The 23,189-nt window shown below is 34.7% G+C and overlaps 2 protein-coding genes across 2 annotated transcripts in view; one reads left to right on the forward strand and one right to left on the reverse strand.

The window, feature by feature from the left end:
* The first annotated feature begins 3,148 nt into the window (after window positions 1–3,148).
* On the forward strand, window positions 3,149–5,427 carry RFeSP (Rieske iron-sulfur protein). The gene is given in 4 exon segments (NM_001312232.1): window positions 3,149–3,414; window positions 3,507–3,650; window positions 4,380–4,557; window positions 5,050–5,427. Coding segments are annotated over 4 exon segments (813 nt in total). The 5' UTR covers window positions 3,149–3,209; the 3' UTR covers window positions 5,336–5,427.
* A 1,697-nt stretch (window positions 5,428–7,124) lies between these two features.
* spir (spire type actin nucleation factor) overlaps window positions 7,125–23,189 on the reverse strand; it is a 107,479-nt gene continuing 91,414 nt past the window's right edge. The window contains exons 9-17 of the mRNA XM_013312853.1: window positions 17,099–17,219; window positions 12,226–12,343; window positions 10,974–11,082; window positions 10,427–10,571; window positions 9,943–10,089; window positions 9,710–9,811; window positions 9,491–9,625; window positions 9,152–9,345; window positions 7,125–9,071 (exon numbers count right to left, since the gene is read on the reverse strand). Of these exons, the coding sequence (XP_013168307.1) occupies window positions 8,864–9,071; window positions 9,152–9,345; window positions 9,491–9,625; window positions 9,710–9,811; window positions 9,943–10,089; window positions 10,427–10,571; window positions 10,974–11,082; window positions 12,226–12,343; window positions 17,099–17,219 (1,279 nt within the window). The 3' untranslated portion in view covers window positions 7,125–8,863. The remainder of the gene's footprint in view (window positions 9,072–9,151; window positions 9,346–9,490; window positions 9,626–9,709; window positions 9,812–9,942; window positions 10,090–10,426; window positions 10,572–10,973; window positions 11,083–12,225; window positions 12,344–17,098; window positions 17,220–23,189) is intronic.

Below are 23,189 nucleotides of genomic sequence, written 5' to 3' on the forward strand. Positions count from 1 at the left end.
AAAGTAAATGTCGTTCTTAAGAAAAAAAATATTTAATATACCAATTTAATTTAATGTCTTCCATTAAAGCATAAAGGACATGTACTAGCATAGCATATAGCTATTTGAAAACAATTAAGATAGAATAAAATAAATAAATATGTGTAAGAATATATCATTTTAATTGTATTAAAATTGTTGCAAATATTAATTAAACACCTATAATTGCCTTTCAAAAAAAACGTTAATTATTTATTTACAATTCGACACAAAACACAATAATGTGAACTTTGGAAGAGAATCCATTATTGACGATTCGTTTCACAAGTCACGTAATATAAAAAACGCAGACTTGAACTTCGCAGACAACTCGATGACGACAGGTGTCGGCGAAATGGAAAAGTTGCCAAATTACATAAAATGACCGGTCAATTTGGATGGCAGCCAAAAATGTAACACTGAGAATTCAAGATATCAATGCATTGCAACTAAAAAGAACGTGTATAATTTTGATACACGGCTATATTTAATACAGTTTCTAGCCTTGGCTGTATCACTTTTTACTTTAGCCTTTTTTAATTATAAAAATTGTTGCCAGCATTAAAAAAGGATAGGCTATGTCTATGCTAATTGTTGAAGAATTCCGGCGCGCACATGACATGCACGCAATATGTGTCAGCCGTATGCGGCAATAAATTCATTGTGTAATGGGCATGCCGCGCTTCAAATTGGGGCGTCCCTCCCATGAGCGCCCCGCGCATCGCTAGCCGCCATTATCTAAGCCCGCTCTATTCACTTCTGAAACCAGTGACGTGATCGAGACATTTAACTCTCTAAAGTCAGCTGGAATTATAAATTAAAATGTATTCCAATACCCTTGGAAAATAAATTAATTAATATTAAAATCTGCCTATGAAACTATTCACAGAATCATTTACAATTTTACAGAATACATATTATCATGTTCTACTTCTTAATTCTCAATGTATTCAATAACGATTTAAAAGTAAATTATTTTTGATGACATAAAATATATTTCTTTTTGGTTATTGTAACATCGCATTTCAATTCTAGTCGCATTTGACGAAACGATAAAAATCGTCAACATACTACTGCCATCTATCGATAAACTACGCACGCAATTAACGCACAAGTGGCCGGTACACGTGAATACGGAGAATTCGTATAAAATGTGCGTGACATGACGACACAGCGTTGGCACCGCGGAAATGACAGGCCATGCAAGTTAAGGTCGTTCCCATGTACTATTAATTTATTAATAGTTCAAACTACAGTGAACTTTTATTTATATAGTGTTTATTTTAAATTGTAGCCCAAATATATTTATATTAGTGCGAAAAACGGCGTTGAAAAGGGGAAAACTTACAACTAGAAGCTTGAAAATTATTTTTTAGGGTATTAATTTGTAAAAGTTTTTACCCTTGTTAGCCTCAAGGGGGCAACAACAATAGAGAATTGGGGTTGAAAGTTTATATTGGAATATGTAAGGCTTATATGCATGTTTTGTAAATTTAATTTAAATAATTAGTAAAAAAATCAAGAAGACTATTTCACGCGGACGAATTCGCGTTGCACAGCTAGTTATTAATAAATGCACAAAATATACTTCGTAGATATTGAGGAAGTTTAATTTTCATCAAGGCTGTTTGCTATAATAAAAATACAAGTATCATCATAATATGCAATGTGAACGGACATAGGTAGGTACCTAGCCGGCGCACGCAACTGCGTTATTTATTGCCGTTTGCCGCGGCCGAGCTACGGGCGTAGTTGTAGTTGTCAAGGATGCCCGCCGCTGTGTGCGTTAGGCACGTGCAGCGGCGCGTCTGTGTGCTCCACGGACACAAAGGTACGAAACGCAACGGTGACCATGAAATTGTTATATAACTATAGTTCGCTTGAGAATATCTCGAGGTCGCATGAATAGGTGGACATTTGAACATTAATTTATGATAATGACTTTGTTTTATTGATATTTTATTTCTGTTTTGTTTTTAATGTACTGTTGAGTGTTAAATTGTTGAGATTTTCATTGAACTATTTGTTTATGTGTAGGTTACTGAGCTTCCTTAATTTTGGGGCGTATCATAAATGAAAACTTATTTCAAGTGAGATTTGTCGTTTTTATTTCGATTTTAAAATATCTCTATTCAAGTATAGGGTATATTAATTATATTACATTTTCGTTTAAGATGAAAACGAAAACTCCATATTTCAAGAAGTCATTGGCGCCAACAAGAAAATTCAACACAGCGTGGAGATGTCACAACGTTGTCAGTTTCACAGACACAGTTCAGTACGCAAATACGTGTAATCACTATCGAACTGTTTCTTTAAAAGGCAAGAATAGGTATAATATTAGCTGATGACATATTAAATACGGGCGTCGATAGAATAGAAATAGTTCTGAATGAGGTAAGCGCCGGCTTGTCGTGTCACGTATTGAGCGCATCCGCGTCCTATTGTAAAATTGTTTAATTTAAAAATACGTCCATATTTAACTCCGATAACTTCTATTGGGACATCATTGACTTGGATGTTTTTTGAGACAATAATCTCTGTATAAAACACTTAGATATAAATAATCAAATATAATCGTGGCCGTGGCCTATAAACCGTGAAACCATGAAAGGAGAAGAACCGTGAAATCACTATGAAAGGAGAAGGCGAATACCTATAATTCCTTTAATAAAATTAAATTATAAATTGTACGCGTAAACGACAAGCAAGTTCTTACGTATTCGTAACCGTAAAGTTCAGACTTTGAGGTATGCCAAACGGAAAATCTTAATCTGGTTACTGTCATTAAAAACGGGACAGGTAACAAGTGCTTTGAAACGCGATCAAGGAAAGCCCGAGATGATGCTTCTTATGTCCTTGGCAACGCCATCTACATTGAATTCACAAACACTTTTCGAATCACAAATAGTATTTCCGACATCTATCATAAAAATTAATAAAACTTTACAAAATATTTTCAGTTTCCCTTTTAAAAGTAAAATTACCTCATTTTTATTGCGGCAGTAAGTTCACAATAATTCGTTTCAAAATTCTTTGATTATTGATTTTCTTTTTTAAATCGTCTGTGGTTCTGGTTCGGTAAACTATAGCAACACTGCAATTTGACGTTTCATTACGAAACCTGCCAAAATTCGCAGCCAGCGAAAAATTTATAGCAATTATATTGCGTAGAATATAAGTTTAGCAAAATGACTTCCGTAGCAAGGGCTGGACATTTAGCCCCATATTTCAAGGCTACATCCCAAGTGGTGGCCAATGGCTTGAAGCCCGTTGTCGCAGTCCCAACTCCTGTTGACAAACTGGTCGCTCAAACTCTACCGAAGACATCAACTGTGCAATCTTTGCATGGAGCTCTGCCTATTCAGGGTTTGAAAGTTAAGCATACAACCAACCGTAAGTTAATCTTCATATTTTAATAACGTTAGAAAATTATTGATCGATATTATGGGTGAAAATTAATGTTACATAACACATGTCATTTTCAGTGCCCACTCAGGTTCGTTTTGCGCACTCCGATATCGCATACCCTGACTTCTCAGCATACCGTCGCAAGGATACCATAGACCCCAAGTCGAAGGCCAAGGAGAATGTCGACACCCGTAACTCTTTCACATACCTTATTGCTGGAGGTTAGTACACATCTAGTTTTAATTACTAATTTTACATATTCATCAATCTCTTCATTAAACAAACTGCAACATATTAGGCTAGCTTTACTTAGTTACACAATATCAAAACTTTGTTGATATTTATTGAACACCAAATAACACAACTACTAAAAGTTTATTCTGATTATTTAGTTATTAGATAGTTTAATTTTCTCGGAGAACATATTTTAAAGCTTTGTTTCAGTATTGCAAGACTTATTAACTTCTAATCGATTATATGTTCATAGAAATAGTAAATCTATGACTTATTTAGATTTGATGACATAATTGCATTTGAAATTTATTAGTTTGGCTTTTTGCTATTGGTTTACTATTATAGTAAAATCTGTGATAAAGTGATATAGTGAACATTCTTATTTATTTAATGGATCTATTTGAAATTTTGTAAAGGCATAATAGCTTTTAGTTTTTCTATGAATATCAAACATAAATATGTGCTGCTATTAAAAAGCGCAATTGGTTAAATATTGTCGCAAGTCGTAAATATTGCAATTGGTTTACAAATTAATGTTTAAAAAAGAATACAGATGATTTGATAACATCCTTCTTTTTGAAGTCAGCTAAAAAATGGTTGGTTGTTTCATGGTTGACCAGCTATAACCATTTTACAATATAATGCCAGCCTAATACAATCATTTATTTGTTTATTAATCATAAATAAAATCATAATAAATTGTTGGCATTCCTCAGCTGGTGGCGTGGCCGGCGCATATGCTGCAAAGTCCGTGGTCACTCACTTTGTGTCATCAATGGCGGCCGCGGCGGACGTGCTTGCTTTAGCCAAGATCGAGGTCAACCTTGCTGAGATACCCGAGGGCAAGTCTGTCACCTTCAAGTGGCGCGGAAAGCCGCTGTTTATTCGTCACAGGTAAATTTATTTAAATTAACTTTTCTTTCATTAGTTTACAGATAACCTCAAAAATAAGACCTTTTTTGGCTCAGGGATCAATATAATCCCATCATGTACCAATGTGTTTTTCAATTTGCATATGTATATTTATGTACATATAATAAATTCAAAGATATATATGAAGTTAACCCTTTTGGGGATTCATGTATCTGAACCTTGAAAATGAAATCTTTGTCTATTCAGAAATCTATATCTAGTTTTTAGATAAATTCTAGTATCCAAATGTAAAGAAAACGCTTATCATACCATGAATACATTATGTACCAAATCCTAAATCTATCTGTCTATCCACAAATCCACATTTGTTCTCAGTATTATCTCTGAAATGGCTTGACTGGTTTAAAAATAACTTAGGCTATTAACATTTTAGCAAGTTCATTTGTTTTTATATCACCATTATGGTTGGTCTGAATTAAATCAATTCATTATTCACGTTAATTTCTTCTACAGGACAGCAGCAGAGATTAGCACAGAAAAAGCGGTACCGCTTGATGAGCTCCGTGACCCTGAACCCGACGAGAAGAGGGCCACCAACCCTGAGTGGCTTGTTGTTATTGGTGTGTGTACTCACTTGGGCTGCGTGCCCATTGCCAACGCTGGAGACTTTGGTGGCTACTACTGCCCATGCCACGGCTCCCATTACGATGCATCCGGACGTATCCGCAAAGGACCCGCTCCACTTAACCTAGAAATACCTCCCTACGACTTTGTAGGAGACCTCTTGGTAGTAGGTTAAGCGATATTTATTAGACAATTTATTTAATCAACACCATCAATAGTGATCGAAAAATAAAATGTATTGTGATATAATTTTGTTGTATTATTTCAGTGTCATTTTTTGTTTTTATTAAAAAAAAATAAAAATGAATACAATATTGTTTTTTCTTTCTAAATATTTTGATTTTAATGCATCAAAAGACATTGGGAACACTAGTTTCATTGTAGAGTGCACTTACATCGCTTACCGTGGGTTTCAGAGACCAAAATCTCTGTATAAGACATTGTCATTATCATTGACAACACAAAAATAACGTGTTTTAAACGGTGATTTGGGGCTCAGAAACCCACGGTAACTGAGTCATAGTTGTTAATAGGTTACTAAGGATGTCTTTTAGTGTATTTTTTAATAAATTTTCATTGTGGGATTCCCTGAGTGCTTTGGTTAGTTTCTAATTGAAACCTTAAGCTCACTTACCTGTCTGTAGGACATTTGAATAAAACAAGCTAAGAACGATCTGTAATTTGTTTTATTTCCCGTTATTATTTCTTTTATATTCTACATATAACATCTAATATAGACTACGAAGATTTTATATACATTCAAGAAGTTTGTAACTGGGAATTCGATTTTAATAAGGTACAATTTCAATTCGGATACTATGTAACGAGTTTAAAACAAAAGTTTGGTAAATTACATGAAAACATACAATTGGCAGGTTAATATGACTAACTAGGCCTTTTGGGAAAAAAAATCAATAATAAGCAGATTTTATTTTGGACCTAGGTACCAACCGATTCCACAGATTAGACAACAGAGACAAATTCAATATATCAATATTAGTTACACGAACACAGGAATTATTAGATATTCAATATAAAGATGACACTAAAGGAATCTATATTTACATTTAGGTCTTGGATAGGTTACATATTTGGCAAAATAATTTAATTAAAACTAGATTTACCATAGAAATGAGTGAAGAATAAGCAGTGTAATTTTAATTTATATTACAGAAGTGGATGCGAGCTGACCAAATTTCAAATTAAAAAAACACTTTTAGCACCTACATACTTTTCTTGAATAAATACATACATAAAGGGACTCCTTTTATTAACATATTTTAGTGAATTATTCGTTTTTTTTTTAATTTTATTTTATATCATAGATTTAAGACTATACATAAAATAATATAAAAAGGTGTTAAATACTTTTTATAGCAAAGGTAATGATCCACTGGCCACTTAAATTCGCCAAAATAGTGATATGAGTCTTGCCCATAGACATTTGCAGGTGCATTGTTTACCTGTAATTAGCAGAGGTACGCACAGAAAGAGGTTATTTCCCATTCCTGTGCCTCCCTTTATCTGAAAAATCCAGCTCCCTTCCCATCATATCCTTGTAAAGAAAGGGTGGAAAGGGAAAAGGGACTAAAATTAGGCACACATTAGGCGAAATGCGGATGGCATAAGCTGTGATATTTTATATTTAACATTTTTTTGGTAGCCTTTAAGCTATGGCAAGATTTTGCAAAACTTGTTTACTTTTTAAATAATTCAATTATTCAAAAAAAATAGATATGTAGCACATAAATATTTGATATGAAATATATGGTCAGCTCACAAATAGCACATACAGTTTTACAATTACCTTATAAAAATAAATAGAAATTAAAAAATAACCAAAACTGTTTTATTCTTTCTTGATCTATGCGTCGGTGATACGAGCAAATGACATATCGCCCGTATATCGACAATGCAACAGTGGATGGCGGTTATGGCACAGTACTTCGAATTTTTTATTTTTGTATATAAACACAACTACAATGAGAGTCAAATGTAATGGAATAATGACGGATATATGCTCTCTTATGACGCCTCACAAGGATATCTCACAAGGTTACGGTATGCCTCAAATTTAAAACACGAAATGCAATTTTAGCAAAATAAACATGAACATGAACACTTAACATTCAGATATATTACACATCTTTTACACAACATTTATAGTACGTTACGAGTTTTTGAACACAGAACATCATGCTATATATTCAACTTGTAGACATATTTTAAATTCTATTAGGAAAAATATATAAATGTTTGTTACATATATATTAAAAATCTAGGTGACAAAATACAATCTTAGTAATTTCTTGAACATAATCTATTTTTTACTTTAATTTATAGTTATGTTTTTTTGTATTATGAGGTTTTTAGATGGCTAATTGAAGAAGGTTTATAAGTTTTTTGTGCGATAAATAAATATAAAGGAAGCTACGTATTATCTGTCAATGTCAAAGTCTTGTCAATTTTTTTTGTCGACATGAAATTCAATGGTAAAATGTACTTGGTACGGTCCGTCTAGAAACACAACATTAATTCTATACAACCTCGCAAGCTCTTTGTTAAAGAATTTCACTTTTAAGTATTGGAAAAATAAATATTTCTCTGCCTGTAGTCAACTTAATGTCTCTCCGTAAATTTTTACTAAGTGTAATTTTCCTGAAATCTCATTTCGTTTAAACTACTAAACAAAAATTGATCACATGTTAGTTGATAAAGGTCGCTTTTGTTTGACAAAGAAAACGATTTCTTTGCCAGTAGTCAAGAAAAAGTTAAAAGAAATCATTTTGATCTTAACATTATACGAAATTAATAAAACAATTGTACGGTAACAAAAGATCATATTCGATTATAGCGATAATCAAAATGCTTCTAGAACAGAAAACTAATACTTCAAGTATTATGGCTAAATAAATATTCAATTGAACAAACAAAAAATCTATAAAGAATACATGATTTATATTCAAAAAGCGGCTTGTTGTGGTCAAAAACAACCAACTGTTTCACTGAGAAACAAACGACTATACTTTACCTATAACTATGTATTAGAAAGTTGTCCTTTACGAGAATTGCGAAAAAAAAGGGTTTGCCTTCTTAATTCAAATAGGCCTCAAAATTTAAATAGATTTGGATAATTACTAAGAAAAAATCAAAAAAGTACGGAGGGACTCGGGGCACACAAAATCTTGCCATTACAGGTTGCTGAATAAATGTTGTACATTTGTTGGTCAGTCAGGTTCAAAGTCACATTTAATACTCGCAGTTGCCGATAGCACTACCCACTCGGCTGGAATTAAAATGAAAATATGCTGCCAAGTCATCAAGACAACTTCTATCCTTCCGACCATCGAGTTGTCCTTATCAACAGTATGGATAGTGTCAATTTGAGAATGTAGTCAGAAAGGTCATAAACATTTTAACATTTTTCGGGTGAAACACCGCGCTCACTAATAAACCCAATTCTACGCCATCATTATAATCTTTCCGCAAGATATTGACTCATACTGTCCTTGATACAATAACTGACCCAGATCCAACGATGCCTCTGTTGAGTTTGTCGGTTTTCCGCAAGACAACTAACACTGCAGCACTCGTCTGCGTTTGAATAGTTCCATTTCGCTTTCCCGCGCGATACGATCGCTTTACAACTAGTGATATTTGCTAACACTAGGGAAGGGAAGGGATGAGTGGGACGCGGCGGCGACTAACAGTTGTCTGTGTAGACCGGCGCCAGGTCGAGCGTGAGGTGTCGCAGCGCGCGGTCGCGGGAGGCGGAGCGCGCGGCTCGCGACGACTTGATGATCTGCAGCACCATGGCCTTGCAGTCGTGACACACCGCCATCTGCACCCCGCGCAGCCGCTCCGCCGCAGACGCGCCGCCCGAGCCCCGCCCGCACCGCGATCTGGACATACTGATCGACCTCAATTAAATATTGCGCTTTTAAATTAATAGCCATTCATCGTATCTCATCCAGAGGATATGCGGACATACCTGCGGTCGTTGATGACGCAGGGCATGCTGCCGGGCCCGTCCACGGAGCGCGTCATGGCGCCGGGCGCGTGCACGGCGAGGTCCGCGAAGCCGAGCGCGGAGCCCCCGCGCGACCCGCCGCGCGACCCCGGCGCAGACTGCGGGCAAGCGCGCCGCGACACCGGGCTGCTCGGCGCGCTGCCCACGCTGTTGTCCTGCACACACATACGCTAATTAACATTGTGTACTACACTAAGAAAATACTAAGCTACAGTTTTTAGGTGGAATCGGATATGATCCTTCGAGTCCGATAGCTAAAATACTTGTTTCTAAAGGCATGGAAGAGAAAAGATTACTAACGTGGTGCTCCGGGGAGACGAGGCGCGAGACGAGGCTGCGGGGGAAGGAGGGCGCCTCGTCCTCGGGAGAGGGCAGTAGAGAGGGGCTCAGCAGCACCACCGGCACGTGCGCGAAGTGCTCCGTCGGTATGCGCATCTGTACAATAAATATAAATTTAACAAATTTTTATTGAATTAAGAATACGTAGCCGACTAACTATTTAGCGTTCTAGCAACTCACCTTTGAACAACACTTTTGACAGACAGTCTTTTTACATAGCTTGCACTTTTGCCCCCAGGGGCCGAATATTCCAAATCTTGTTTTCAAACATAGGAAACATACCTGAAAGTAAAATTGAAACAAAAGATAAATATAAATTTAAGAAGAAAACTTTTTCTAGTCTTATTTTCATTTTAAAACTTTTGGTAAATATCTCAATCGGTCAAACTGTTGTCAAAAAAATGTAAACTCACTCTTCTCTTCTCGACATCTTCCTTGACTCTGCCCTCGGAGGGCAAGAACTCGAGCTCTGCCTTTGTGAGCACCGATCTGATGTGTACGATCTCCTCCAGAGTCAGCGACAGCCGGTCATCCGACATTATCGCTTCCTGCCATTGCTTCTGCACAAAACATACAAACATAATATAATACAGATTATATCGCAAATCATCTTTAATAAATGCATTGAATACCTTGCTCCGTTTTGTTATAAGGATAGCAAATACAATTTTATTTTATGATGAAAATATGATATGAGGCTTACTTTGAAGTATTTAAAGTTAAAGCATGAAAATAATTAGCAAAACATGTATTAAAAGTAGAATTTAAATTAGCTCTTTGTGTATGTATAGATGCATATGAAGCTAAACGTATAACACAAACTTACCAAAAAATCTTAATAGAACAGATAAATTAGGGTTGGCGATGTAATGCTTAGTTATTCTAGCGTCTACTCACATGCTTGCTACTAGGGCTGCCACTAACCGACTTGATGAGCTCGTCCTGCAGCGAGGAGCGCGACCACGACAACTCGCCCAGCTGCGCGTCCAGCTCGCTGCTGGCTAGCGATGCTGCGCCCGCGCACGACGCACGCGAACCAGGCCTACACATATACACTCTAATTAGTCTAATTAATGTTGGTTTCTGAGACCAAATCTATGAAATCTCATTATCTTTGACAAAACAGACATAACATATTTAAAAAGAAGATTTCGGCCTCAGAAACTCACGGCTGGTCTTACAAACTTATAGTTAAATTCATTCGATCGTTTAGTTTAGATGTAACTTTAGTCTCCCTGTTTCTTCATACTTTTTGGAACTGATTTAGAGTGTACATTTTAGAACCAAAGATCATGTATTCTTTCTAATTAGCTTAATCTAAAATTATGCTTTTAACATCATTTGCTTAATTACACTACAATAAGCCAAACAACTTGGACTTTCGAGTCTTTACTTTCATTGAAGTAATTGGTGTTTTTAAGAAATCTATTAATAAGCAGGTTACCTGGAGTGAGGTAGAGACTGTGCGCCATCGCTGGGAGGGCAGACGTGCGTGACCGTGTGTCGCCGCATGGACGCGCGCCGCGATGGACATTGTGTCGCCAGATCGTATGCTGTGAACCAAATCATCATAAATATACGCAAAATATTTATATTACATAGAATTCAAATATTATTCTATACACATGACATAGAAATTTTATCAATTCTTTAGATATTATAATATTTATTTCAGGATATACGTGAGCAAATTAATTTTAATTACAAAATGATTGACGAAAGCGTGATACAAAAATCGCTTCAGTACTTGTTAAATTACTTACAAAGAAGTCTAACAACCGTATTTAAATATGTTAAGAAGCATAAAAAGGCAAGTAAAGCAAATATGATTTTAAAAACATGTGAAATAATTCGTTCGGAGCTTTATAATGTTATTGTTGCCTATAGTCTAGATAATTTAAAGCAATATTTTTAAACTGTCATAGAATAAGCATTGTGTAAGATTCAATCGGCACATTTTTTGTTACTAAGCACAACTATTAAAATAATAAGTGAAAACATGCCAGTGTAGTCTGCAGAAACTTTACAGATTAACTTGAGTGGTCTTAATGATTGGATTAAATACAAATTCTTAAATAAAATAACGGCATGGGAAAATATCAGAGATGAACAAAATTGTGGTGAACATTTTATAAAAAAAATTCGGGCATTGAAAAATCTTTAAACACCTAAAAGAATATGGAGGATGTTTAAAGATAAAAAAAAACAAATTATAGTACGACCCTTATCTATTGGAAACAGCGACATTGAAAGTGACATTTTATATTTTTAAACATGGATGCAAAAAGAAAGGCAAAAGGCATCGAGTCATGCAGCCAAGTGTAGCAGTCATACACTCGAGCGTCTGGTCGCAGAACTGGTGGTACTCGTCGTGAGAGATGCGCGTGCGCGGCGGCGCGCGCGGGGGCTCGCCAGTGCCCACGCCGGACCCGCCCGGGACAGCGGTAGGAAAGAGCACGACAATTTAACCTTCTATTATCATTGAATTAAATTTTTTAAATATATGTCAATATTTGTTGCTGTATATTGTAGCTTTGTGTCTTGCGTTAGCAGCAAGCGGTTGCACTCGTGTGGCAGTGTCAAGCGATTCGCTGCCATTGCTCATTGACAATATAGATTAAATTGCTTTGTGTTGCCATCTCCATACCTAAGTTTACCAATAGCGTTACTTTGTTACAATAAAGACAGTTTAGTACCAGTTCGCTTCCAAGGTTTAGGCGCGGGTTGCTGCGGCGCTGTATGCCGGGGGAAGGGCTGAGGGATGCACGTCTCCGGACTTATGCATGTTTCGGTGTCGTCTTCGTCTTCGTCGTCCTGGAAAAGGAAATTGAAATTATTCAAACACCCATTACAACATCTATACAAGTTAAACAAAGTTAACCATTACTTACAACAAAGAACAAAAATGTTTAAATAAAAAAGTACATAATTAGGTATGAGTACCAGACTTTCTACCTTCAACATCGTCATAAATTGTGAAAGCGGTTAATTAATTAGTATGCGACGCAATTGCTCAAGTAATTGCATTCTGTCTCGAGCAAGGGAAACCCTATAAACGAACATACGATCAATAAGAATATGGAAGAGAGAACTTCGCATACTAAAAAAGTGTTTTCATCTTCATTCAATTAGAAAGAGATGGCAATATCTCTCATCTCACTCTAAGATTTAACAAAGGACAATTTGGTACATCCCTAATTATCAGATAAACTAGCAAGCTTATTTTTCCTCAATGTTGGTATTACATAGAAAGTGCATACCAAAACAAGAAACATGACGTCATACAGTAAACATCCCAATTCGTATAATTGCGGTTATTCCAACGAAACGGTAATTTGCGAGCCTCAACAACCTTTGTGTGACGTCAATATTGCAACTTCAAAAAACTCAGGATTTCCCCAACGAATTAAAAATACATTTTGAATCTTAAAACTACAGGAAGAAAGTTAAAATTGTAACGTCACAATATAAAGACGTGTAAGGTAACATGAGAAAAATTGAACCTTGACCTAGAAAGAATTCTAAGAATATCCGCTATAGTAGGTACTTCGACAGGTCGTTCGTGATGCTCTACTAAAACTGCCAATTAATCTTAACATTTTCAAAAGTAAAATAAATTAAATAAACAATAATTACAAATAACTATAATTACTAATTTCTTTCATTTCACTGTTTTATGAAACGTCTAGATGTGACTTATTATATACAAAATAAGTAACCAAAATTCGTTCGAAAATTCTAAATCGAACAATGAGTAACATTTATAAAATAAACTTACTTAGTTATTACAAGAAAGTGTAACAGTTCCGGTATCACGGTTAGTGAGTGGCCCTGTAATCTGAGCGACCGTGATGTCTCCTATTTTTTGCCACTGTACGCCCGCGGCATTTCCATTGATGGAAACATCACGGCTTATTCATATAGAAGGGACATATAAAGGAAGCTATGTTTTGGAATATTCATTAAGATTATAAGTATATATCTGTTGACATTATAAGATTCAGAGTTTTTTTTGAAGAAACTCAAAAACTACCAGTTGAAAACTAGGCGATGTCAACATGTATGATTAAAAAAAAGTTACACCAAATATTATAGTTAGACCCAAAAACGTAATTCCGTGCAACAAAAATCCGTACTGGCAATAAAGTACATTGGTTTTAATCATTTATTCATCATAATATGAAAATGGTAACAATTCAATCAATATAAACATAAACATAACTGTACAAATTATTAGCAAGCACACGCAAAACACGCTGCTAACGATGCGGTTAACCACGCTTACGAGTACATTGAAAATGAACTGTCGCTTCCAGCAAAAGGCATATCATTGTATCGACATACTACCGCTATATTTTTCTGATTACTAAGGAAAATTTAATATGAAAAATAAAAAAGGGACTACATAACCCATAAGTAGCTAAATTATAATATGTATTATTTGAGATTAAGTTCACAGTCGTAGCTACTTTAGCAATGTTTTGCTTCGCAAATTTTTGTGCTAAAGTTCGTGAGGGTTGATAAAGTCCGAATTTCTGTCACGTCTGAAAAACTAGGGCACAGAAACCTTGCGCGAGTTTGCACAAGTGTACCTAACTGTTTACTTTCTACAGGATATTTATGTGCCGTTAGAAGACGCTCTTAGTCACTATTAAACACTTATACTTGATAACGTCCAAAGGCAATATTATTCTGACAAACAGCGTTTATTATTCTGACGTTTGATAACTACCTCTAGTTTGATAACTGACTCTTCTATACTAATATTATAAAGCGGAAGAGTTTGTTTGTTTAAATCTCAGGAACTACTGGTCCGATTTGAGAAATTCTTTTTTTGTTGGATAGTCCATTTATAGAGGAAGGCTTTAGGCTATATAACATTACGATGCGACCAATAGTTTTTTTTAATTACGCGCGGACGGAGTCGCGGGCGTCAGCTAGTGTTTAAATAAAGAGGCAAATAATGCAACCACTTGTTTTTAAAACAATCTTGTACTGCTTTAGTATTTCTAAATATCCGGATTCATAAACATAGTTCGCTAGAGCTCAACAAGCATGATACAAAGCTTGTACCAACATATTAATCTCTATGTTAGTTTTCAAACGCTTCAGTTTTATTTGTATTTATTAACAGGGACGCGGAGGCTGTGACCTCCTTTCGAAATAACTCAATACGATCTAGGTATATTTTAAGTACGCTAACTCTGCATTGAAAGTTGAAAAACGACGACCTAATTTCTTTGATTTGCTGCGTTGGTTTGAATTCAAATGCATTGTTGCAGCCCAAAACATCTGTGTCGAAATCATAACGTTGCACAAAACGCGAACAAAACAAAGAAACCGATTAAAAATTATGGTTTTCTCATAAATAATTCAATATACAATTTTACCGAAAGCTAAATCTGAAAATTTCAGAAATAAACGAATTAAAAGGTACAAAAAGATGAGATGAGAAAGATGAGACGTCATATAACAAGCATAAAACTACACAAAAAAATAATGATTTTAAAACTCGATATAAGAAATAAACGAGTACATAACAAGAGATGCTAGCTTTCGCTATACGTTCCGGTTGACTGATTTAAAAAAAAATCCTTTTACAAAATTGTATGTGTGATTACGTTACACCATTAACTTTACCGTTTTACTTATAAATAGGCAATTATTCCAGTCACGCCTGATCGCTAGCACTGAAAAGTATAGTTCGATAAACTTATCAGACCCGGAAAAGAGTCAGTTAGGCCATCTTTTCGACCTGAAATATAATTCCCAGGGGTCCAACTGTTCGTTTTGTAAAAATTTAACATCCTGTATAATGTCAACTCATTGTTATGAGTACTGTTAGATATAAAAGTGTTATTTACTATTTTATTTTTTTACAGAGGAAAAATCTCAAACATATAAAAATAATATAAAAGTAAATCTTTAAAATGACTAATTTAGTACGACAACATACTCGTAGTTAATCTCCATAATAATAATTGTTGTCGACACGCTTGTACAAAAGTACAAATACGTTAAAATTTCCACCTGGACATCTATTACCCATCGGGGGGACTGATGGACCCGGTGCTAACATCGCAATTCGTTCGATCAGGAAATATAAAAGTTTCACTTATTTCCCCCGGGTCAGATAAATTTGTCGGTCTATTAGTACCCGATAAAGTCAACGACACAAAGTCGGATCTTATTCTATACATCCATTAAAACCTCATTGCTCTCGAAAGCTAAACGCAATAAGGAACTGTTGAACAATCGTCTGAAGATTGTGTTCATAATTTGTACGTGATAAATCTAAACGAGAATAGTTGCATCTGAGATGAAAAAAAAAATAACTCGTATAGTTTTACTGTCTTACATTAGCGCATTATATCAATAATGGCTCACAGGCTGTAGTGTTATCATAACAAATATTGTTATTTGTTATAAGCCTTACGAATCTTCTTCAACTTACCGTATTCTAAAAAAAAAATTGTCTATGGTTTTTCAAACAAAATCGGAACAATAACAATTTGTTTTTCTACCTGACGCTGGCTAATACACAAACCGCTGAAGCCAAAAATAAAGAAGAAAAAGATAAATATTTTTTGTACAGCTGAGACGGGAATTCTAAAGTTAAACGATTTCTAAGTCTACCTTTTTAAGAAAATACGACAAAATCAACTTTATAAATAAAAAAGCTATCGCATATATCTGTAGAAGTTACCATGCGATATTTAATCAAGGCATTGGTTTAACTCTATTTATACATAACCTTGTGCTACAAACTGATAAAGGGTTTTAGTATCAGCAATGAAGTCGAGTAGAATCTAGTTATGTTGCGCGCAGTATTTATGAATTATACATAAAACCCATAAAACTATATTAAAATTCAAGGATTAAGTAAACAATATTAAATTGAATTATTATCGTGCTTTTTGCGTTTGTCAATATATTGGTTGGTATGAAACAAATTTGTTATAATTAACTCTGAAACAAAAATTGTTTTGTCACATTTCTTTAGGTTATTTGACATACCAATTTAAGCAAAAATCAGATTATTTTTTTTTATTAAAAAGATTCACTATTCTAGTACACTGTTCACAATTTCCTATTTCAAATGCATGAAACTTTTTGGTTTCCGTTTAAAATTTATTTTCGCTTTCGAAAGTTGTTACCGAATCTAATCTATTCGATGTGAATGAAACGAAATATCGATTTCGAAGTTCCAGTCCTTAGAAAATTCAATATTGCCAGAAAGTCATACGGAACGGTAAAATCAAGGGAATATTATCTGTCAAAATGTTATGACATCTAATCCATCAAAATGTTGAAATGAAATATTTGAGGTATGCTTATGAGGTCGCGTAATCAAAGTTTAGTCGCATGATGTGTTTACATGTATTTACAATTAAATTTACTTCCAACTATTATATTATATTGTATATCAAACTGTTACCATAATATGATTTTACACGATAAATGTTGCTATAACATATTTTCGACGAAATGGATAGGAAATGAATGTCCCTGACTGCGGTTAAGTTTAGTGTATTCCCTCTTAAGGGAAGAAGTCATATCATGTCTTACCTCGAGGTTGTCAAAGTCAACTTTGATGAGCCTGCGCTGCGGCGGCGCATGCGGCGTGACGTCACCGCCCCCGCCGCCGCCGCGCCGCACCTCCCCGCCGCCCGGCCCGCTACCCGCGCCGCTTGAAGCTGTTAATAAAAACACTTTAATTTAAAAAAGTCTATATTGGAAACTTATCTCGTGTTCCATACAAAATAATCAATCCCTCAATGTATTCATGTTAATTTTAGTATAGTATATCATCATATAATAACACTTTATCGAGCTCCATTAGCTATTAACAAGTTGCTGGTATATAATTAAGTAAAACTTCACGCGCCCTGACGTTTGACAAATGACAGGGTTGCGGCAACTCGATACAGCGGCCTTTTACTTTCCCTGTCCTTCGCATTCGCAGTCACGACCGTCCTATAGAGTCCGTTTCCACTACACCCAAGCCTTTAACCGTAACTTTACATTGCGCAAACACGTGTACTAAAATATAAAATGCAAAGCGATAAAAGGTGACAAAGATTTTGAACAACTGGACTAAAGTTGATTAAAGAATTATAAACAAGATGATAAGGTTTTTATTACATGTTCTAACTAGAGTTGACTGATATCTGTACCTTAGGAAGAGATATCTTGCTCATCTCAGAAGATAAAACATAATCGACATTCGTAATCCCCCTGTATATCAATGGATCGTTTAACAACAATGTGGGCACACCCTTATTGTCGCATGCCTTTTTACCGTTCAGAATAGATAATAGTATCATTTGTTAAATGTTTACGATGACTTTATATCTTTTCACCATCGCAATACAATTTATAAAAAAACATTTTAATCGTTTGTGTCACCATCTCAATAATAAACTCAAAACCTCACCCAAATAGAATCACTTAAAATTACATCAAACAGCAAAACCGCATACTTTAATCTAAAATACCACAGTAAATATCAATTATGACCGGTTTACAGTATGCCAGTACAGTAAGACAGTACCGCACGAAATCTGTACTGACATACAACTGGCTTAATGTAAACACTAACTGGTGCCATTGATCCCGTACAACCTTGCCAATCCAGCACTACTGTCTTACTGCACTGGCATAGTGTTAACAGGCATTACACTGTATTACTTTATATCAGCAGTCATGCAATTATTAATCCGCTATATCATAATAGAGAGGTCAGTTAAGGCGCGGCAGCCGCAACGGTTAGCTGCACTGCAGATTTCAATAAAATATAAGTTGCCGACAGTTCACTGCACTAAAGCAGTTTATAAACCTGTTATGCGATTAATAAAGTTATCAAGGATTTTAGATCGTTTACTTGATCCGAAAGTGATTGATGTTAAATTAATGTTCATTAAGTGCACTAAGATTTTTTAGCAATTAGTAGACGTAGATTGCTTTTGTTTTCATATCAATTGCCTACGATTGTCTGTCGGCCTGGTACTTTTGTATCCTCAGAGACGAGTTTCAATTGTTTCTTTTTATCACAAACATTTACTTAGAACAACTTTTAATGTAGAATTTATGTTCCTGAATTAATTATCGGGCTCCATTCGTCCGAAATAGTTAATATGTTGTTAAATAAAATATAAATATGTTATTTGTTAAGAATGGAAGAGAATAATACAATATCATGATCTAATCCCAAGAGAAATAACCTCGAATTACAAGAAATAAAAGAAAAGAACACACCGTAATATAACAAAAACGAACAATAATTTGGCTAATTTAGGCGTGGGCTACATCAATAATAAATATGTAATGTATAGGAGTTATAAATGTTTATCTTAACAAAAATATGAATTAATTTCAGTTGTCTGATTTTTCTATACTATAAAAGTGTATTTTCACAGAGTTATTATTTATTTAACTCTTGTCAACGAAGCATGGTTGTTTTTTTATCTGTTGCTTTGTTTTAACAGACTGAAGTATAAACAATGGCGGAAACTTCGGACGTTCTACGTCTGCTGTTATTCGTAGGAAATTAAAAAAAAAGAAGCGATATTAAGTACGCAATTGTACGGTCTTGACAATGGAATGTTGGAGACTTTTTGTTACATTTTAAATTGCTGCTAATTGATACGGGACAATTGCTATCATTAGTAGAATTGTGAAGAAGAAAGAAAAAACAATGTGAAGAAAATATCGGATCAATAAAACTAAGCAATAGAGCTATGAACTAACTTACTTGATCTTTAAAATGAATCCGAAGAGTAAAAGATTTGAATTGAATGGTCACCAAAATGTTTTCGATGGCGTCTAAATGAGAGATCAGGCGTTTCAAAGATCGATTGCTATTGCGAACCTCAAACTAGTCATTTGATTTGCAACAAAAATTTTGATTAGGAAAAATGGTTTAATATTGATTATTGCATTCTTTGGTAGCTCCAGTAACTATAACTTAATACAACAACTTAAAGAAAGAAATAAACAAGTAACGCTATCAGTTGTAAAGTTAATATTGAAATGGATATCGTAGATTACCTTCAGTAAACATACTCATGTCAAATCAGTACATAAATATCACGTTGGCTTCACTGAACCTAATAGTCAACGTGACATGTGCAGTACGTTACGTAAAACCTCACGTAGATTCCCTCACGTACCGGCACACTGGCACGCGAGCGAGGGACAAAACGTGCTACAATGAAACCTTATAGTAATGTTTGTTTACAGTGAGTTTCCACTACCGAAAACCTGTTAAAAACATATTGTTGTCTCTCCTTTTTTAAAAGAGAATGAAAGAAATGGCAACAATTTTTTTTTTCGAACATGCATGAGTAGGCTAATAAGTCAATACATGTGTAATGTATGTGGAACGAATTACACGTGGAAAGTAAAACTTTTTGTTAAAAAGTTATTTTGAAATTAGAAGAATCACTACAAACAATCCATTTACTAATTACTAAGTAGTTTAAATAGTAATAGCATGGAAACGCATTGAAAGATTACGGAATTAACCTAATTAGCCCTATATGCCTCCATTTCGCATTAACACCGACATACATAAGACCTATACAAAGATATAAGCGGCACCGACTAGTTTCGAGCCCATCGGGGGCCCTTCATCAGGATGAATGGTACTGGTGTTATTTCGCGGACGCGACCCGTGAGCGACGGGCCGCGTGAGTGTTTAGCCGTTTTTATATCAATTAATTATAATGTCTCACGAAAGTGGGAATAATTGAAATACAATGTTATTTGTTGTACGCTACACTATCTATTTGAGAATACTCATATTATCATGTTTGTAAAAGCATCAAACATTGCACTAATACTCTGTTCAATTTGAATATATTTGTAGTGTTTAGTTGCATTGATAAATGTTAAAAAAGTCAATGAAGCGCCGTATAAAGATAAAATGTACAGATTTGTCTTAAGATTCCTAAAACAATCGTAAAAGATAAGTAATTTAAAAAATCGAGTCTATTTAAAATACAAGTTAATTGTTTATAATAAAGTTGATGTTATTACGTGCGTCAAATAGGGATGGAGGTGGGCGTATATTAAAATGACCTGTGACATTTAAATCAAAGGGCGAGGGGTGGACAGGATGCGGGGGTAGCGGCGGCGTGGGTTACGGGGTGCACGGGAAGGTAGGAGGCTGTATTAATTAGTTTGCGTTGCGAAGGGCCGTATTTCAAGGTTGAATAAATATTATAATTTAACGTTTTAATAAAAAAATATAAAGAAATATGTTGGCTGTGTTGTGTCGATTTGTAAACATATTATTGTAAGTCTTGAAAGCGAAATTAAGCTAGGAGATCGATGAATAGGCATTTACTTAGCTAGCACGTACCATCTTTCAACCACATCATTACAACATCAGGTGGGATTGCGGTCAAGCGTTAGCTTATTCAATATAAAAACGCAATATTTGTTTTAAATAAAATAAATGCAAAAAAAGGAAAATCTATCTAAAATTATTGCTTTATTGCAATTATAAGTAGACTGTAAACACTTAAGGCAAATTACATGCAGCAATAGTACTGAGGCGTGCGTTGGAGATTCGAATGTTGACCCGTGAAGTTATTGTTGCAACAAAATGCGCTGCGGCACGCTGACCGACTTCCGACTATTGCTCGGTTTGCGCTCAATTGATTAGATCTATGTAATTTATGGATTTTACGCGAAACTGAACGTGGGAATGAAGTGTAAACTACTTTTTAGACCCGATAGAAGCATGTTTACTAACTTTGTATTATACAAAAAATATCTGCAGTTCATTTTCTATATGACACCATCTATTTTTTTCTTTGCCTATTTGTCCTAAACTATTATAGACCAAAGGCATGTTTGGCAGACTCTTTTATTTCGGCAAAAGCAAAGTTTGTCAGCAAACTAATAGTATAGATATCCAAGTATGAGATATAGGTAATAATTGCTTTACAAGTTAAGTACAGTCCTGTCAATTTGTATAACCTTTATCATTATTTAAAAGTTAAAAATACAACACGATTTATTTCTGCGTACGTTTTTGTAAAATAACTTTCTTAAAATATCTACATTTCTTTAGAGTGAAAGTATGAAGAGTATTTTCATTCACTTTTAATTTATTTTTATTCACCTTGAAACACTTGCGGCAACATCGTTAAAGTTATAAATGTATGTTTTAAGTGAGATTGTGCGGCTTTTAATGATAATTGACTTATAAAAATATAATTATATTAAACTAATTGCATGGATTAAATAGGCAATCTGAAAACAAGAGCGTGAAATTAAATTGTAAATTAAAAAATGATTCACAAAATTCTGACACCGGATTATGACACGTCCGAATATTGTTTTTTTTTTGTAATAGTAATCGGAGATGTGCAAATTTATTCAAGTTTTTAGTTTTAACTTTAATAAATAAGAAACTATTATTAGTCTTTATTACCCTTATCTTGTCTATTTCCGTTTCCTTAAAAATGTCGTTAGCTATTTTTTTTTAATTTTTCAAGTGTTGTTATCGGATAAAATGTAACTGCATTTGAATAAATATACTATTACAAACAAAATGCCAATGTCGCGATTACACATAAAGTTCTTTTACCTTTAAAATACACGACATATTGTATTTGAGTGGGGGTTCTCAGAACTGTTTCTACCGTTGTTATGGATGATTCATAACAACCATAAGGGTACTTTCCCGGACGCTACTTATGGCCGTAAATGGGAGAGAATAAAAATTTGTTCACCAAATAAGTTATTTTAGATAGACCAATGTTATAAATTATACTTGAATGCAACATTAACAGTTAAGATTGCTACAATATATCGTTTACTATAAAAATAGTTTGAGTACAATAATTACAGGTCATGGTGGCAGCAACGCTTCCCCAGAAGGCCTTGTCTTGTGCGACGTCGAGCGCGGGTTCCTCTGGGCTCCGGACCGGCTCGAGAAGCCCCGAGACCGGCCGCGTGCCCAGCAGCAGCGCCGCCGGAGATACCCTCGAGCGACGCAGCTTGGATGATGTATGACACTGGCTGAATTATGTATATGGTATTTGCCTTTCTTCTTAGATAATATTTGACACTGGCTGTATGTCGAGGACCTTTGCCTTTTTTCTTCGATTATAATTAACACTGGCTGAAGGACCCGAAGATCTTTGCCTTTTTATTTTTCAGTGGTGTAGGTTATGTGTTTATAATTTTTTTAATTTTTGATGTGAACAAATTATTGCTTAAGGTAAACTTATTGTTTATTTATTTTTATAATTTGCGCGGGAAAATCATGTAAATATTAAGATATATTATAAACTTTTTACTTTGAAAAACAAATATCACTCACTCTTTGTTTCACATGAATTAATTTTGTATCTGAGTCACAAAGTAATCGTGTCAAAATAATGCTTTACAAATTAGTGATTAATGACTTAAAATATTTTTTCTAACGCTTTTTTCTAACTGGTACACCAAAACAACACAAAATGGCATTGACCTGCAACCGAGCCCTCTAGTAATGTCTCAAAAGCAAACACATATGATTGCACTGCGTCACTTTCGATTTATTACAATTTAAAAAAGAGAACACACTTCTAAGCTCCTGTTATAACTGGCACGTTGTAAGGGTTAATTTAAAAAAATAACAATAGATAAACATTAATTTAGA

Source organism: Papilio xuthus, unplaced genomic scaffold (assembly GCF_000836235.2).
Source record: "Papilio xuthus unplaced genomic scaffold, Pxut_1.1 DF827597.1, whole genome shotgun sequence".
Taxonomy (NCBI): Eukaryota; Metazoa; Arthropoda; class Insecta; order Lepidoptera; family Papilionidae; genus Papilio; species Papilio xuthus.